The 19160-nt window shown below is 42.1% G+C and overlaps 1 protein-coding gene across 7 annotated transcripts in view; it reads left to right on the forward strand.

The window, feature by feature from the left end:
- Positions 1-19160, forward strand: part of TLE4 (TLE family member 4, transcriptional corepressor) — a 130832-nt gene that overhangs the window by 64287 nt on the left and 47385 nt on the right. For 4 of the 7 annotated variants that reach the window (XR_014555953.1, XR_014555955.1, XR_014555957.1 and 1 more), the window contains 2 exons: positions 12671-12875; positions 14582-14598. Coding sequence is in view for 1 of the 7 variants with exons in the window: in XM_083702011.1 (XP_083558137.1) it covers positions 12671-12875; positions 14582-14598 (222 nt within the window). In the remaining 6 variants the exon portion in view is untranslated. The remainder of the gene's footprint in view (positions 1-12670; positions 12876-14581; positions 14599-19160) is intronic. The other 3 variants (XR_014555954.1, XR_014555956.1, XR_014555958.1) reach the window with 1 other exon arrangement.

Consider the following 19160-nt stretch of genomic DNA (forward strand, 5'->3'; position numbering starts at 1 on the left):
ATACCAGCAGTCAATTAAAAAATATAAATGGGAAAGAGTAACCTTTATTTCCTCTGAAGTGCCCCTTAGAAAGGAGGAGATGAATCAGACAGAGTAGGTTGTGTCGAATCATGAATAACATTTGTTATATGTCTTTTACGCTCCAGTGGGGAGACTAGAAGATGAATAATTTCCCAATTAGTTTTCATTACCTAATAAAACTACTGCTATCTAAATATTCTTTGAATAAAATAAATTGCAAAAGGTCTGATTTTTTTTTAAAAAATGTAAGTGCTTTTTATGTAAAGTTATGAGAGTGTGAGCCTTGCTTTACTCTGATTGTTAGACATTTTTTAAAACCACTCAACATTGTTTTAGTTGATGGACATGCATCTTGTAGTCCAGTGTGTGTAGTTTTTGTTTTATTTCATTTTTTAACTGTTGTGTGGCGTTTCGGTGAAAATCTCCCTTTTAATTTTACTGTGAACTTCAAACTGCACCAAATGAATGCTTTCCCTCTGGCTGCTTGCTACCAGCTGGAGCTACAGCCATTCAAACTAATTTAGATACCCTACATGGTTATACGTATTTAAATGAAGAAATATGAGAATAACATTGTCTTGCAAAAGGCATTTAATTTCACTGAGCAGGTAGGAGAGTTTATCCTCGCTAGGTGGCTGTTTTAACTGAATTTGGACATTCACAGGGTTGCGGGGAAACTCCTTCTTCTCCCATGTGCCCACCCTCAGTCATTTTCATCACTTCTTTTAAAAAATAAATCTCTGTATACAAAATAATAGTGCTTCATTCATATCCATATTTTGGGGTTCCTCAACCGGTGCACTATCTTGAGTATATCTCAGTAGAAAAAGGCAGGGTGTAAATGATACACATACATATATAGAAATGTTAGGAAAGAAAGTGCAGTTCTTTGTAGAATAAAATATACATGGGAGATATATGGGGTCATCAAGGATTGATCTAAAGGAGTTCTGTGATGTAGTTCAGTATTTTGTGAACATGTATTTGTAGTACGTTGTAGATCCTTCATACCTTGATGCTAGGATTTTGTGAAACCTAATGAAACACCTTGTTAACTTTGCAATATTCTTCCTTCATTGGTAAATGAACCAAACCACTGATCCATGCCATTTAAATGTGGAATGCTGAAGTGAACTTGAAACACGGAGAGACGGGTTGTTCTCTTGACAGTAAACTAGTTGTGTTTAATGGAATGAAACACTTATAATGACTTCTTTCACAGGTCATGTTCCATTGAAAATTACTGACAGATTGTCACAAGTTAAATATTAGCCATCCTTCTTAAAATTTGTTTTTCAGAGGAAATGAAAGGGGGTGGAGAGAAGGATTTCTGGGGGAAACTTCACTATTATAACAGAACCCATTTGAGATGAAATTACTTTGTCACTGTTCACATTCCAGAGTTTTTATTCCAAGCTACACATATAGAAACATTTAATGCCCCCTCCATAAATACTGCTCTTCACTGAAATGTTTTGGCTGGAGTTCTCTGTGCAGCTAAATGCCATTGGTCTACGACTCTTTCCTTTTTTCTGGTATACTTTTACATAAAATAGGTTAGAGTCTACCTTGAGTATCCCGAGATCCCCTTCTCCTTCTGTTTGTGCCCTGCTTCTCCATCCTGGGGCTGGGGCTTCTTCAGTGGACCAGGGCCATCAACTCCTGAGTAAAGGTAGTCAGGAGGCAGAGAGGTTTGGCAGGGGGAGAGAAGGAAGGGGTCTTTCTTCTCTGAGGGCAGAGGACCAGAGAGAAGTTGTTGAAGAAAAGGAAAAGGTGAGGTGAAAGATTGGTATCTACCATCATCAGTAGTATTGATAGTACTACCTTAATGGTGATTATAATAATATAAACTGGGAATAGAAAGGAGAAGACATAGTGAGAAGTTGTTTGCTGTACCCCCCCTCAAGGAGGAAGGGGCAGCATCTTAAAAAAACACAATGTTAAATTCTAATTAAAGTAGCATTAGAATGAGAAATGGGCAGGTGAAGAAATGGATTTAGAGTAGGGGTCGGCATACTACAGCCCCCAGGCCGGATCAGGCCCACCCGGTCCTAAATCTGGCCCGCGCCATGAAGCTGGAACCTGCTAACCCGCTACAAAGCCGAGACTCCCAGCGATGGCAAAGGGAGGAAGAGGCCAAGCGGTGGCAGCTCTGCTAAACAAATGCCAATCAGTGGCGTTTGATTGGCAGAGACGTCCCCGTGCCGCGCTGGGGTAAACTAGGTGTGGCAGAGCTACCGCCGCTCAGCCTCTTCCTCCCGTTGCCGCCCTGGTGCTCCTGTGGGCCAGAGAGAAGAGCGGACGAGCTCGCTCTTTCTCTAGGCAGGAGGAAGCCTGTTTCGCGCCACCGCCGCCAGCCCTTCGGCGAATGAGGCAGGTGGCAAACCGAGAAGGCAGCTGGGGCTGGGGAAGAGCACTACTTGCCCCTCTCGCAGTGTGCATAGGAATCAGATGATAGATAGATGATAGATGATAGATGATAGATAGATAGATAGATAGATAGATAGATAGATAGATAGATATAGATAGATATAGATAGTCATACCTTGGGTTAGATGTGCTTCAGGTTGAGCACTTTTGAAACGCGTTACTTCCGGGTTTCACCACTTGTGCATGCGCAGACGGTCAAAATGACGTCACATGCATGCGCGGAAGCAGCGAATCGCGGCATGCGCAGGCACGGGTTGCGTTCGCTTCAGGATGTGAACAGGGATCCAGAACGGATCCCGTTCATATAGTCTGGCCCTCCACAAGGTCTGAGAAACAGTGGACCGGCCCCGTGCGGAAAAAGTTTGCTGACCCCTGATTTAGAGTAATAGAGATGGACAGAGAAGAATATGGAAGTAAGTGTGGAAGTCAGAGGGAAACAATTTAAAAGCTATTTGTACACATTGACCTGGATCAAAGAACTACCAAACTGTATTTCAAAAATGTCAGCTGCCCATCAGCTCCCTATTTCCCATTGTAAACTGCTTTTGACGTAGGGGTGTTTCAAAAGCAGTTTGTGAGAGGACATTGGGATCTGTTGCTGAAAGTGGGAAAGTGTTGCAAAATATCTCTCTGGATCACAGCCACTGTGATAAGCAGTTAGTATAGCTGACCCCAGCTGAAACTGAATGGCTGTAGTTTACGTAGAATCATAGAATTGGAAGGGCCCCAACGGTCATCTAGTCCAACCCCCTGCAATGCAAGAATCTCAGTGAAAGCATCCATGGCAGATGGATAGAGGTTTAACATACAAGGTTTAATTTACTGCATGTGAGCGACAGTGGCTGACCATTAATTACAGTCTTATGCTGAAATGTATGTAAAGCAGGAAATAAATCTGATGTTGGCTCCATAAAGACATGTAGAATAGATTGTGATGTCAGCAATCAAAGGTACAAACAAAATTTTGTAATAAATAATTTCTGTTTTAACATAAGGATTTCATTTTTACTTATTATGTAGACAGAACGCTTTTGGGGGCGGGCAGGGCTAGCAGAAATCCACTTGACACACTTTTACCTCAGTTCTGGAGGTAGTGATCATTTGTCTTTAAATGTGTTTGTGTATCCTCATATGCATACACACACACACATTTATGTGTGTGCATACCGCACACCGTTGCCACATACCCCTATTTATGTTGCATGCAAGTGGAGCCGTGCACTTGTGCTTGTTTATCACAGAGGGAAATGTGGCAAAAATGTAAGAACCAGGTATGCAGCGATGTTCCAAAAAATACAATTTAGCACAAGAAGTGCTGAACCTCAATTTTTAGCAGTGACACTTTAATGATAGGAAGCCTGCAAAATTATTTGCTATCAATTGTGAAGGCAATAACAAGCCTTGGTGGTTTTTCACACTCTCTGTGTTAAGTGCTTTCAGAATGACAGCGTAAACTGTGTTAGAGAACTCCAAGGAAGTAAAACTGATTAAAATGTTCATGCTTGAATGGTGCTGATGGAATAGTTCATTTGGACTTTCCATACCTCCTGCAGCTCAAGCTGAAATATTAAAATTCAGTGGATTTAAATCTCTCTCCCCTCAGCTCAGGGAAAAAAAACATTACATTTTAATAGGTTTTAAACTCATAATTCACTGGTTTGGAGCAGTACTATTAAATCTATTTAAATATTACTTGTATTACTAAGGAAATGATTTAAATGATTTTGCCTGTACTGTTTCTCTCATATATATATATATATGGTATACATATATGTGTATAATTTTTAAAACAGTCTGGTTTAACCTTTAAGCATTTTGTTTTATTTATAAAATTATATTAATTGCTTTGGAAAATTAAAAATGTGTTAAAAGTGAATGGCAAGCTTTAGAATAATAAACCTTTTAGATTGCATATAATTAGTAGATTTAAATTTTTTCTCATTAATGCTCTTGATGTAAAAACAATTATTCTGTGTTTGAGATTGAAATGTCTCTGCGTTCCTCATTTTCCAGTATTTTTCTTTATTATTTTTAAAGAGTGGGCAGCACGTTGGTTAAAGCTTTTTGGAATATAATGTTTATTCTTTTGATTAGTACTTAACGTGCCACCTCTTTTCTATGTTTTCTGAGATATTTGGGGTTTGAGAGGGAAGTGGAAATCTCTGGATAGCCATGTGGTACAGATAAGTGCATACAAGTTCCAATAAAAACTTAGCATCGGTGCATGCTATTATCCCCGTGGCGCCAGTGGTCCATGGCTCATGCTGCTAAATGCTAATGCATTTTTGCACTGGTGCTGAACGCAAGGAGGAATTTCTGACTGTGTGAAGGGGCTGCTTTTTGCCTTTCAAATGAGTTTACTCTTTGGGTCTTTGATCTGAAACAAAGGTTAAGAAATAAGGGCTAGGCTTTGGGATGGCATAATTTGGCGCAGCTCCACTGAATACCTTGATTTATGCCAGCTAAGAGTGCCTCCTCCTGAATCTACACAGGGAAGAGGATTTGACTGTCCCCGTTGATTCTGAACGTTTTGATTTAATGCGCAGGGAGGGGAAAGTCGCATTTTCTCTGTAAATTATGGATGGTTACAATTTCGGTTTGTTTAGTAAAGTCATTCCTACCGAATGTGTGCGTGTTCAGAGCTGCCAACCTCTGAGAGCCGGGGAGGGTGTTGTATAAATTAGTAATAGACTGTGACCTCTGTGCAGCAATCACTTATTTTTCTGGCTTTTTATTGTTTGATCAAAGGCTCTGCCTACATTAAGCTGTGCTCGGAGCTTAAAGGCTGTAAAACAAATTGGCCACCTGCTGTATACTGTATACAGATTGCTATGGCGGGAAGGCAGAAGAGAGGTTGACATAATGGTGTGTCTGTTTCATGTTGTCTTTTGTTTCATGTTTTAGGAAACGCTGAAATATGCCATATCTTATTTCATCACAGTGTGAAACAGGTGCAGTGGCATGGCTCAAAGTGTCTGCAGTTGGATATTATACTGTCCTATTTGGAGATTTTAAATTAAAGTATGAAAACTTCACTTGGTGCTGTAGTTTAGTACACTGCCTAAATAGGCTTAATAAATTCTTGGTGGATCATAGTACTTGTCATGAAGGGTTTTCCCCCTTCATCCTCTGCTTCAGTCTTGCCAAAATTACTGGGAATAAGACTTCTGAATAGGCTCTGCACATAGCGATGCTAATTCAGAAGAATTCTGGTTATCAGCCATTTCCCCAGGCAAGACAGTTCCAGGTCTTCTCATATTGGGGCGTGTTTTGCTGCATTTCAAAGGTAGTCTAAATGAACAATATAATACCTGCTTTGATGAAATTTCATCCACTGGGAAAGATCTTTATTATTTTTCCATGCCTTTCTCGCTCGTTGCCTTTGTTTTTGCCACTGCTCTTGTGCTGCTTTTGTACATTTTACAGTTTGTTTGTTTGTTTGTTTTGTTGTATACATTAGTTTTATTCATTTTTATTATTGTTGTAATCTAAACTCAGTTATAGGAGGGCAAAGTAATCCTGCAATGAACCTGTAGGGTGGATGGTTTGGGTCTGACGAATATTCCAAAGCCTAACGTTCAAAATGCAGAAATACTAAAAGAAAATGTGGGCACAGGATTATTCAATCCCTAGGCCATTTTGAAAGTTCGCAAGGGACGTGTGAAGGGAAGCAAAACTCTCTGGGGAAAATGGCAGACTGCTTAGTTGGTTTGTTGTTACAAGTTGAAGATGCATCCAGTAAGTTAATTTCCTTTCCTAGTCAATACATATGGGCACACCCTAGTTACTTGGGCATTGCAGAAGCTCTTAATTATCATTTTAATGTTGTTAGCCGCTCTGGGCCCGGCTTCGGCTGGGGAGGGTGGGATATAAATAAAATTTTATTATTATTATTAATTAACCCACATCTTGAGAGCCACTGGCAAAGTGACTATAGATGTGTTGTTCTCATATCTTGGGTAGTTTGGCCAGTTGTCCTTTGCACCATGCTAATTTAGACACATAGATGTAAAATTAGAAGTAATTACCATATTCTAAATAGAAGTATAATACATCTCACCACAGTGGGGAAGACTGTGGCCAGGTGACTGGTGTGCCTGCTTAATCTGCTGTCCAGTTGTTAACAGTTGATGGACATATTTAGGAGCTTCCAATACAGGACACATGTCCACTGGAATCCAAGCCATGGCAAATCCTCACATGAGGGATGGATTTGTCCTGCTGGCTCCAAAGGTGTGTTATATGTTTAAGGAAGACAAAATCTTAATGGATAACAAGTAAAATCCAGTCTGTATTGGGGGAGGGGAGGTTAATAGCCAGCATCATATGAAACCCATTATGTCTTGTTCAACGTCAATGGCTGCCTTCTAAACCTGTGATTTCCCTCTTGCTAATGTTCTCAGCATACTCTTTTTCCTGAAAAGAGACATGCTACTGACTTTTCCTCTTACATTTCTTATTTAATGATAAAGTCCAATAGGTCAATACTAGTATGGGAGGCAGGAGTAGTGGTTAGTCTATGTGTTTTAATCCTGCATATTTAACATACCAGCTCATGTTATAAGGAATATGATTTTTGAAGGGGTGTGTGTGTGTGTGTGTGTGTGTGAGTGTGTGTGTGAGAGAGAGAGAGAGAGAGAGAGAGAGAGAGAGAGAGGGAAGCAGGGCTTTGGGGTGAGTGAAATGGATATTGGCTGCTGATTTACTGTTAATTTAATATTAAGGATTTCTATGTCTTGATATTTTTAATTTATTTTTTCCCTTTCTAGGTTTTGTAACTTTCTAGGTTGCTTATTTCTCTTTCTCCTCTAATTCTATTTCCTCCACTTGGTAGCTGTTTTTGTATGCAGTGTGACTTGAATAGTAATACTAATGAGAATATTTTAATTGGATGTTGCCTCTATTTTCCAGGCAGCGTTGAAAGGATATACGTACAGCATGCATGTGGGCTGAGATATAAAGTGAGGTCTTTGAGAGATTAATTTGTCAGTTAACATTAGAAATGTCTCTGGGTTGGAGGAGGATGTTAGGGCTGTTTGGATAATGGCAATGAGCTTTCAGGGTCTGTAAGGGGAAAAGCACTAGATTACTCTGGCATGGCACTGCTTGGATGATATCCAGTAGAAACCTGAATCCTTTCCAGGAAAATAGGCTTCTGAATGTGCTGACTCTAACAAGAGAACATTAGAAGATAATTTGTCCATGGTTTATAAGCACATTGTGCTTTTAATTTGATCCTTTTTAGATATGTAGTTGGGAGATTTAAGCTTGCCATCAATATTTCATATCTTAGTTAGGAAATGGTAATGAAATCAATGGTAAACTTTTTCTGACTCCCTCCATGTTTTTCCACTTCCTCTTTAAAACACACCAAGTCAGGTTGATTCTCATTATGTACCTGGAGATTAATACCAATTACATGAAATGCCATAGATATTTATTAATAGACGATTTACCCGAGTTTCTGGTCAAGTGCTGTGTGTGAGAGAGAGCAACTCTACCTGCTTTTAAAAAACTTTCTGAAAGATTGGGCTCATGTTTCTGAGGTTTTTAAAGCCTCCTACATTCATATGATTTGTTTTAAGGAAAAGCTTGGGAGTTCCTTTCAGGTTACAAAATATGAAGTGAGAACTGGTCCTCAGCTCAGAAATCCTGATTAGGATATTTGATTCCAGAAAAACAATTAAAAAATGACTCCCTTAATTTCACTTGCCATCTAAATTACAATTAAATAATAAAGGTGATATATTGCTATCCCATGCTCAAGAGTTCACATATGCTTGTTGACGGGATATTATTTGAATACCTTTAAGATAACAGGGTTGGTATAAGTTTGTAGAGAAATAGTAGTGCCCAAAGGACTCTGCCCAATTTATGATGCCACACTCCATTACAGAATATATTTGCCTTGGTGACACTAGTTGCTTAATTTGTGTGTCCAGGGCAGCTGTTTATCAGCTCCATCTGGTATGCAGGCTGAGACCCTACCTGCCCACGGACTGCCTCGCCAGAGTGGTGCATGCTCTGGTTATCTCCCGCTTGGACTGCTGCAATGTGCACTATGTGGGGCTACCTTTGAAGGTGACCCAGAAACTGCAATTAATCCAGAATGCGGCAGCTAGACTGGTGACTGGGAGCAGCCGCCGAGACCATATAACACTGGTCTTGAAAGACCTACACTGGTTCCCAGTATGTTTCCAAGCACAATTCAAAGTGTTGGTGCTGACCTTTAAAGCCCTAAACGGCCTCGGTCCAGTATACCTGGAGGAGCGTCTCCAACCCCATTGTTCTGCCCAGACACTGATGTCCAGTGCTGAGGGCCTTCTGGCGGTTCCCTCGCTGCGAGAAGCCAAGTTACAGGGAACCAGGCAGAGGGCCTTCTCGGTAGTGGCACCCACCCTGTGGAATGTCCTCCCACCAGAGGTCAAAGAGAAAAATAACTACCAAACTTTTAGAAGACATCTGAAGGCAGACCTGTTTAGGGAAGCTTTTAATGTTTAATAGATTTTGTGTTTTAGTGTTTTGTCGGAAGCCGCCCAGAGTGGCTGGGGGGACCCAGCCAGATGGGCGGGGTATAAATAATTTATTTTTATTATTATTATTATTATTATTATTATTATTATTATTATTATTAGCTAGCCAGATAGTTGGAAGGTAGGATAGCATTGATTATATAATTCAAGTCAATGTTGCATTTCCTTGAAAAAGTTGGTGATTGCTAATTGTCAGGGAACTGCCATCAGTGCCGGAGGGAGAGAGCAAAAGCCAGAGGGATTCCAGAGAGCGTCCAGGGATCGGGAGGAGCAGCCCATCTTCTGGGGAAGAGAATCAGCGTAGCACCAGTGGAGAAGGGGGACAGATGGGGGAAGCGGCGAGGCGGTCCAATGACTCCTTGCTTGGGACCAGCGGGGAGAGTAGGGGTCCTCCGTTGCCCATGCCCTCCCTGCGCAGAAGGCTTCCGCGCAGAGAGGGTAGGCGGAGACTAGGCGTCAAAGAACTTCTTTGCTGGAAGAAGTTTAAGAAACGCCCACTCACGGATTCTACCAGCAATTGAGTTAGCCATGGGTGAGTGGCTGTCCGGACAGAAGAGGTTCACTTTGGCAGCCCAGCCAGGTGTTTGCACCCAGCCAGGGAGATAGGCACCTGCTTAAACACGAGCAACCCCTAGAACCATTACACTAATGATCCAATCATAAATGAATCTGGTTATTTCCCCAGATTTTTCTAAGAAAGAGTGAGGCCTCTAGAACCCATTGGGTGCCTTTTCAGAATAGATGCCTATCTAGAGCCTCTGCATCTCAACCTACTACAGTATCTCCCTTCCCTTTTTACAGATGATGTGCAGGACAGGAGGAGAGGATACTGCGACGCACAGGTTGAGAGCCTGAGGTCCTCCTCCTGTATGTGATGAATCCAAGGCATCTGGGCATTATGGGAAATGCAATTCTTAGATTATCTGAGATATCCTTGGTAGATTGAGAAGACAAATAACAAAGCCACAAAGAATAGATCTTTGTCCTGCCATGTTTTAAACTGCACACATTGGAAGTCGTGTTTGCATTGGCAGGCTACGATCAAGAGCCTTGCGCTTCCCTTGTTGCCAATGTCAAGGGGGAGGCACAGCTGACAGCAGGATGGGGCAGAATTATTGGATCACAATTTATTAAATATTTTCTTGGTTTAGAAAAGCTGTGCATTGTCTCTTTTTCAGGTTGTGGAGCCTTTTCTACAGATCAGTTACATTTGATATGTTGTATACAGTATGAGGTTGCTGAAGAAGGGGGGAGAGGAGAGGTGAGGTGGTGGAACTTAAATTCTTTTCCATAGTGTACGTGTGGGGTTTTGTGTCAGCATCAGCTGGGTAGGTTCTCTTCCTATTCGCTTAATATATTTCCTTAGTATTGAGAGGGATTGGGGGCCCCAGGATGTGGTTGGTTGCCTGTGTTTGGCTGCAGTGAGATTTGTTTGCGTTTGTGAGGGGGGGGGGGTGATTGTTGGGTCAAGTTAGCCATATTGATTTGTATGCTGTTGGTGGATTCTTCTTCTTGTCTTGATGGGCTGTGTACGTGATAAAGGGGAGCCATATTGGGGTGAAGGCGTCCTCTTCTATTTATCCCAGCGTCAGTTTCAGTTTATTGGTTAGCTTTTTTAGTATGGCTTTTTCCCATATGAGTTGGTACCACTGGTCCATGTTCACTCCTGACAGGTCTGGCTATGGTGCTTCTGGCTGCTGAGAGTAGGTGTGTCGTAAGCTCTTTATAATATGAGTGGGCATCATCATCTTGGAAAACGTTCAGTAGGGCCAGTTCTGGGGTGACTTCTAATACTTGCTTAGTTATTTTGCGTATTTCTTGTAGGACAGTTGATTGGATCACACTTCTCAAAGAAACATCTTTATTTTGAAATGTTCATCCTGTAACACTGATGTGGGCCTCATCTTGGGCAGGAACTGTTGGCTTATGTTTGCAACTTTGTCGCAGCACTCCTTCTGTAGCTAAAGTTCTAGTTTTAATCTGAGCAGAAGTTGAACTAGGATAATCTTTCCAACGGTTTAAAAGCAAAAGTTGCAGTAAAATAACTGATGCAGCTGGTTGTACATCTAATTTAAATCCAGGGTGAAACGGTGGGGGTGGGGTGGGGGGATGGTAGCTTAATATATACCTTTTTCAAATGATAAATTTAATTGAAAGGTAATAAGATTTGCACATAGTACAGTGTTGCCTATTTACATAATAGGCAGGGGTAAGTCTTGGAGTTTTGATGTGGTGTTTTGTTTCTGAAATTTGGTGGTGGTAATGCAAGTTGTTCCTGCCCCTTTGTAAGCATTATTACAGGCTTGAACACACACACACACACACACACACACACACACACACACAGAGAGAGAGAGAGAGAGAGAGAGAGAGAGAGAGAGATTGCTTAAAGAGCATAGTTTGTGAAAGTGAAAGCTGATTTCAGAGTCATTTTGTGAATCTCAAGTAAAGGGGTGGGGGGCAGGGGGAGTGGGCTATTGTCTGGGCAAGTGTGAACTGAAGCAGTTCCCTGTTAGGATAGATTGAGCATGACACATTTCTTCCCTTTACCACTGTATTCCCGCCCCCCCCTCCACGATTCTCACTCAGCAGCATCAACAAACCATCTACCCCACAATGGTTAGTATAGTAGAAAGCTTGATGCAGCCTTGGCTGAGGTCAAGCACTCCAATTCTAACCTCTCAAGGGCTTTCTCTATGTGTTGCCAGTGTACTGGTAAAAATGACTTTAAACTCTTGTCAGCGCAGTTACTGGTGCATGCATCACAGTCCCACTCAAATAAACCTGTCACAACACAGAGTCAGCAGCTAGAGAAGAGTACAAGGGCAGGCCTCTAGCTTTTCATTCGAGCATCACTAAACGTGCACAGAGTGCCCAATTATTTCAGCATTATTGAGCAAGCCTACAGGAGGACCCAAGCTTTGCTACATTAGATTTTCTTTAGTAATTTGCTCAAGTACCGCTGAGGACACTTAAAGGACTTAAAACGGTGGCTGCAACCAGTTTCCTTTTCTGGATTGTTAATTCAGGTTTCCTCTTTCAAATTAACTCTCACTGCACGCTGCGCAGCAGCTCTAAGAGAACTGTTTAACACTAATTTTCTCAATTTTCTCCCTTTTTTTGGTGCGTGCGCAAAACTTTATTGCTGCTTTCATTGTTAACTTGTGTGTTTTGATCAGACATGTGTATATATGTGTGTTACTGCTCCCGGAAGAGCTGCTCTTGAAAGGCCAGGCTTATCATTCTGGTTTTGTTCTTTCCAACACTACAGTTTAAAAATAGATTAATAAAGTTCATGATGTGCAGCCTTCATCACTGTCCTATCCCCTAATTTTCCAGACATTATAGGACGTAGTGCCACTCTAGATGTTTAATTTCCCATCATCCCTGGCCATTGGCTGTGCTGGCTGGAGATGATAGGAATTGGGAGTCCCAACAGCATATCGGAGGGTGGTCCGTTGGCTACTCTTGCAGCAAACAATTGTGTATTTCAGCCAATTTCATTTATCAAATGTCTCCACCTGCACCGAGATGCTGTACTGTCTTTAATTATTTTTTTGTGAAGCAAGGCCATTGACTGGTTGACAGCCCTTGAAGATACACGAGCGCAGTCCAGTGCACAGTTAACTGCATTTAAATCTCCCTTTCCTGGAACAAATTCAATATCTGTGTTTAATTTTTCACAGCAGCAGCAACTCCAGGCCCAGCATTTGTCACATGGACACGGTCTCCCAGTGCCTCTCACTCCACACCCTTCAGGATTGCAACCACCAGCCATCCCACCCATTGGCAGCAGCGCTGGCCTCTTAGCCTTGTCGAGTGCCCTTGGGGGTCAGTCCCATCTCCCCATCAAGGACGAAAAGAAGCATCATGATAACGACCACCAAAGAGGTAGGAGATGCATCACTGGCCTCCGGGAAAGAAGTTTTAAAATATACAGCCTGCCTCTTCGTGGAGAGGGAGGAGTGGGTAACAAAAGATTTGGTGAGCATGCAAGGGCAAGAGTCATCTTGGAACTCACAGAAGGTTTGGCATCCTTAAAGAATTGAACTCATTCTGTTTTCCTATTCATAGAATCCCCTCTGTGGAACATGTACATGGTGGCATGGTGGCATACATCTCCTTTCTTTGAAAGCCTTTATTAGAATCCACATTTTCCATATGCCCTTTGGCTTGTCTCCTAAAATTTATTCCCTACTGTAACCAATCCCGAAGCACATGTAACTGCATTTGCCCACATTATTCCCTCCCTCCCCTTCTTTTGTCCACCTCTCTATTATTTTCATACTCTCAGCTTCTTGGGGGCAGAGATCTATTTCTTTTGCACCCCAGGGAGGTCACTTCAGTGCTGCTAACACAGCAGTTTGACTTCACCCCCGGAGGTGCATTCCATTGTTTCTCGAGACAGGTGATGCCAATAATTCTGTAAGGCACCATGAATCAGGTGGCTTTCAAATTTCAAAGGGCCGTCCCACAGACGATGGAGCAGAATTCTGCCCTCTGGAAAAACAGGGAGCAACTAGAACCAGTGGATGGAAGTTGCAGGGAAGCAGATTTCTGATCAATATTAGGTGAAACCACCTAATAAGAGCTGTTCAGCAGTGGAAGGGATTCCCTCAGGAGGTAGTGGAAGGTTCGCGTTTGCAGGATGTATTTAAGGAGAGGATGGACTGTCATTGTCCAGGATGCTGTAGTTGCATCCTGCACCACAAATCCTGCATCTGCGCAGGGGTTTAGAGCACATGACCTCCAAGCTCCCTTCCAACACTTTGATTTTGTGATCTGCTGATAGCACTGGCCTGGTTCAGTTATATTGCTAAACCATGGTCTAGCATTGCAAGAACAAGCCTGTCTCAGTCTTGGGCGGCACACATCTCCTTTGCACAAGAAGGCTAAAGGCTTCAGCCTTTGATTTAGAACTATTAGTTCTGATTCTTGTTAGAAGAGTTAACTTGATCATCTTTGGTGTTAACTAGTAAAACAACAAGCCACCGCTCCATGAGTGTGAATATCACAGAGAATAGTGGTTAGTTCTTAAGTGGAAATATTCAGTCTCATTGTGTGTTCACAGTAGGATCGAGAGGGAGGGCTGTAAAGCCAGAGTTTAAGCATTATATTTGGGTAAATAAAAATAATATTCTGTGTATAACCCTTGATTTGGATGGTGTATGGATGGCAGTGTTGGAAGTGTACTCTTGTTGGACTTAAGAAATTTGCTGTGGGCGATAATGTTAAGAGATAAGGATTGAATACAGTGTGCTTTGCTCCTCTCTCTTCTCTTTGAAAAGCAAATATTTAGCTATACCTTGTAGTGTAGATTCCTACATTATTGCTATAATATTTATTGCTAGGAAGTGTCGGTAAGCCAATATATTCAGATGATAAATTCAGTTTATAAAATTAGTTGTACAATACAGGTGTCAATAAGAAACTGCACATATTAGATTATATGTGTGTTGTTTATTTATTTTAGCAGGGATTAGGTTTGGGGGGAGGGTAAAGAAATGCATAATTTGATGTAAGCTAACATTTTTCTCTCTCTCCCTCCCTCCCCCTTGTCTTTCTCGGCCATGTTGGTGCTTCTGTTGTGCATGAAGATAGAGACTCCATAAAGGTAAGACGCCATTTCACAATTGGAAGGATTAGCTTAGAAGAAATGCAGTACTTTTTATTGTAGTTGAAGTAAAGCATAGGAGGTGTTGTGATTGTAGCTAGATATAATCTGTATTGATTATCAGAGTCTTGGGTCAGCTATTCCAAAGGTGCTACATATACAGTAAAGACAACTTCAAACGGTCCCACGATAATGATCAGTAGCTGCTGTGAGAACTATTTATGTGTGCTTTGCTTGTTGGCTGATTCCTGAGAAATACATCCTCCTCTTCTTATCAGGAAGTTTTCAGGATGAATGAAGTGATGCATGCTGGCTCTTTGGAGAGGTTTTGGGTTGCAGGGGAGACAACACACAAGGGATCCTTCTTGCTTCCCCAACTCCTAAATCCCAAGAGGACCTTCGTTCCAATGTGCAGCTCTGTACCAGAGAGAGAATTCACTATGGGCTTGTCTCCCATCTGTTAAATGGTTGTCTGGAGTGACTCCCATAATTTTGAGCCTAGTAATGAATATTTTCACTGGAATTAGTGTTGGTGCCTAGAGGCTTTTTGATATTTTAACACAAATTAGCTGTACCGAAGCATGGCCTTTCAGATCTTTGGGTATGAAAAGCATCCTAAATGTGAGCACTAATCTGTTGTCAAGCAGAAACTAAGACAGATGTCTTTCTAATAGCATTCTCCAACTCAGGTTCTAAGTTGGTATGCTATGTAAAATAGAATATTAGAGCTGATGTAATAGCCCAGAATATAATATGCTTTGGGGTTTTTTTTTGGTATAACAAAATTATGCCAACTAGCAAAAAACAGTTTAATGGCTGCTTGTATGACACAGTACAAAACAGATTCAATTGATGATAGTAGAAAAACCAAATTAAAATAGACAATAGTCTTGTCTATAACATGATAAAATAACTTCAGCCAGAAAGTAAATTAAAAGCTATTCTAAACAAAAAAAGTGTATAAATTAATTCTCTAAAAGTCATCAGTGAACCAGCCAACTCCCACAGCATAAGGTTGGTCAGTACCTGACCACTCCAGAACATTTCTGGACACGTATGAAATGCATTTATTCCCTGCTGCCAAAACTCTGGAATAGACACACATCCTGAATGGATTTTTGCTATCCATGAGCTTCTCATGTATTTCTAGAAGGGGGTTGGAACAAGGCTGGCATCTTCACCATAGAAACTGCTCTGCCATCCTCGGATGCAGGAGTAGCCAATGGCCTACAGGTGCTGTTGGACTCTAGCTCCCATCAGCCTCAATCTTCAAGGCAGTCGGTCATGGATGATGGGACTTGTAGGCCAGCAACAGCTGAAGGGTGTCTGCTGAATACGACTAGCCTGAGGATTTCTCTCAACACTACAGAGTTGCAGGAGTGGTGGTGGCAGATGATCTCTTGCCTCTTTCCTACCCCAGATATGACTGGAAGCCTGCTGTGCTCAAGCAGAGTACCAAAACACTCCATATTCAAGGTGGAGGCATATCAGTTGATGCTCCAAGAACTTGGCAGGTGCTTATGGGGAAAGCCAGAATACCGCCACTTCTCAATGGCTTCAAGCTCTAGTCCCTCGTACCTACAGGGCCGCCTGTCCCGGTATGCCCCACGGAGAGCCTCAAGGTCCATAAATAGCTACACCCTAGTGGTCCCAGGCCCTAAGGAAGTTAGATTAGTTTCAACCAGAGCCAGGACCTTTTCAACACTGGCTCCAGCCTGGTGGAACGCTCTGCCTCATGAGACCAGGGCCCTGCAGGATCTGATTTCTTTCCGCAGGGCCTGTAAGACAGAGTCGTTCCTCCTGGCCTTTGGCTTGGAGCCAATTTGATTCCCTCCCCCTCCCTATTTGTAGTTGATGCATACTTTCAGTTAACCATGAAGCATGTAAGCAAGAGGGCATTTTCTAAAGTAGGGGTGGGAAACCTATGGCCCTCCAAACATAGTTGGACTCCTATATCCATCAGCTCCAGCCAGCAAAGCCAGTGGCGAGGGACAGCAGATGTTGTAATCCAACAGCATTTTGAAGAGCACAGGTTCCTCACCTCTGATCTAAAGTATATAGGACATAAGGTTTTATGCAAAAACAATCCTGAGCAATTGGAAGTGTTCCATACTCAAAGCCTTTTGTCTCCAGTGATGACAGTGAAGTGCCAGAGTGACTTCAGGTTTGCAGTTAATGGCTCTAAAGCTTTTTCCTATGTACATTTCATAGTAAGTTTTTTTTCCTGATGTGCACAGAGACACATTCCCAAGTGCAATGTTCCTACTACTAAAAACAGTTGATCTTGATGTGCTCTTAGATGTGATTTCCAGATATGCATCATTGGTGCAGACGCAATTTAGCATTAAAATAACAGGAAAGCATAAAACTGCATGTATGAAGTCCACCTTGGAGAGTGAAGGAAATGGCTTCATGTTAACAACTATTTTTCTCTCTTTCCTGAAATGGGAGAGGTCTGCAGTCTGAACCCTATCCCAGTCCTCTGCTGGTGCTGTTCACAGCTTTGTCATGTTGCAACAGAGTGAATTTGACCTTGTTCTTGTCACTTTCACAGTTACCCTCAGGGTTCTTAACAGCTGCAAACTGACAAGAACTGTCAGTTTTCCATCTGCAATAATTTTCAGTGTGTGCAGCAGTAGCAGGATAACTGCCTTTCTGCAGACTGAAGAAGCCAGCATTAAATCAGTTTACACATGGTTCAGTTTCCCAAATAATAAGTCCTAAAAACTTACCCCTCAGAGAGAAAGGAAGGAAGCCATGTGTGTGTATGATATATGTGTCCCACCTTTCTGCCCTAAAATACCCAACCAATTTACTTGTTAGCTGTTAAAATAAGTTCACCCCAAAAAACCCAGTCCCCAATAAAACAATCCATTTTGTTGTTTTTCTTATTTGAACTATAACAGTACAATAAAAAAGTAACCCAGAACAGTTGGTCCATAATGAATTTGATTTTGCCCTTTCTCATAAAACCCTGGGTTCCCTTTAAATGCATTTCCAGTCTCCAACAGAGTCTCTGTAAATCATGGGTTGGGAATAAGATTGAACTGGTGGGCTGCATCCTAAGCTGCCCCCCATCCCTGATGGCTCCCACCCTCAGCTGCATGCCATTGTTGCAGGTAGGCAAGGTCACCCCCCACCCAGCCAGTCACCCTCCTGACATCCCTATATGATGCCAGATGACTTAACGTGAAAGGAACAAATCAGGAGCACACACTGAGAGTGCACTCCTGATGCTTCCCCTTCTTCCTTTGAAGGCCTGGCTTGGATTCAAACAGGGGATGCAAAGGAAGAATGCAAGCAGGGATCAGCTCCACTCGAGAGATGTAGTGGTGAGGTGTCATGGCTGAAAGCTTTCTCGGCTTGCATTAGTGTTTCTGCTTTGCATATTTCTGTTGTGATCTTCGTGTGTGTGTGTGTGTGTGTGTTCCGTATGTTTTTAAGTTGGTTTTAATATGATTGTACACTGATTTTCAGATCTGCTTCAGTGGGAGGAAAGGCTAGGCATAAGCTGAAAAACAGAAATATACAACAAAGTCTATATGTGTTTCTCTTGTATTTGCAGCCAGTTTTCATTCAACTAGCAGTTATGGCTCTGTTAGTTTCTGTCTCTGCATGAACCTAAACAGAATGCATGGAAGCAACTTGTGATCTTTCCAAGAGGTGCAGTCTTCAGCCATGTATGGTGGCCTTGCGGGGGCAAACCTCCCATTTCTTGGGACTGCAAAACCAAAAGGGTTGCCCAAGCAAATATCAGGCAGTTTATGATACAGCTTATGGCTGGAAGGCTGCATGTGATTTAGGAAAATAAAAGTAAATAGGGCCTGCATACTAGTGGTTTAGGACTCTGGTGGCTCTGTGGTCTAAACCACAGAGCCTAGGGCTTGCTGATCAGAAGGTCAGCGGTTCGAATCCCCGCGACGGGGTGAGCTCCCGTTGCTCACTCCCTGCTCCTCGCAGCCTAGCAGTTCAAAAGCACGTCAAAGTGCAAGTAGATAAATAGGTACTGCTCTGGTGGGAAGGTAAATAGCCTTTCCGTGCGCTGCTCTGGTTCGCCAAAAGTGGCTTAGTCATGCTGGCCACATGACCCGGAAGCTGTACGCCAGCTCCCTCGGCCAATAAAGCGAGATGAGCGCCACAACCCCAGAGTCGTCTGCAACTGGACCTAACGGTCAGGGGTCCCTTTACCTTTACTAGTGGTTTGGAGTGTAAATAGTCATGGCTATCTCCATGAGTTTTTCCATAATTTGTGAAAGATTGCATCATTACCCAAAGCTTTTAAGTAATTTTCTTTTAAAAAATGTTACTGCTTTTACTTTACCCCTTCATATTAACACTTAATTGTTTGTTGGTTGCTTTTATGTTATTTAACTTATTCATCTCTTTATAACAAAGTTTTCCAGCAATTTAACACGGAGAATTTATGGTTAGACAGGGGTTTGGATCTGAATCGTAAACTGATGAATGGCATGTTAACAAATCCTGTGTGAACCATGAATGTGTGTAAACGATATTGCAGGATGGCCAGCGTTGCTCAAAACTGAAGAAAGGGCAATAGAGAT

Source organism: Podarcis gaigeae (assembly GCF_964106915.1).
Source record: "Podarcis gaigeae genome assembly, chromosome: 11".
NCBI lineage: Eukaryota > Metazoa > Chordata > Lepidosauria > Squamata > Lacertidae > Podarcis > Podarcis gaigeae.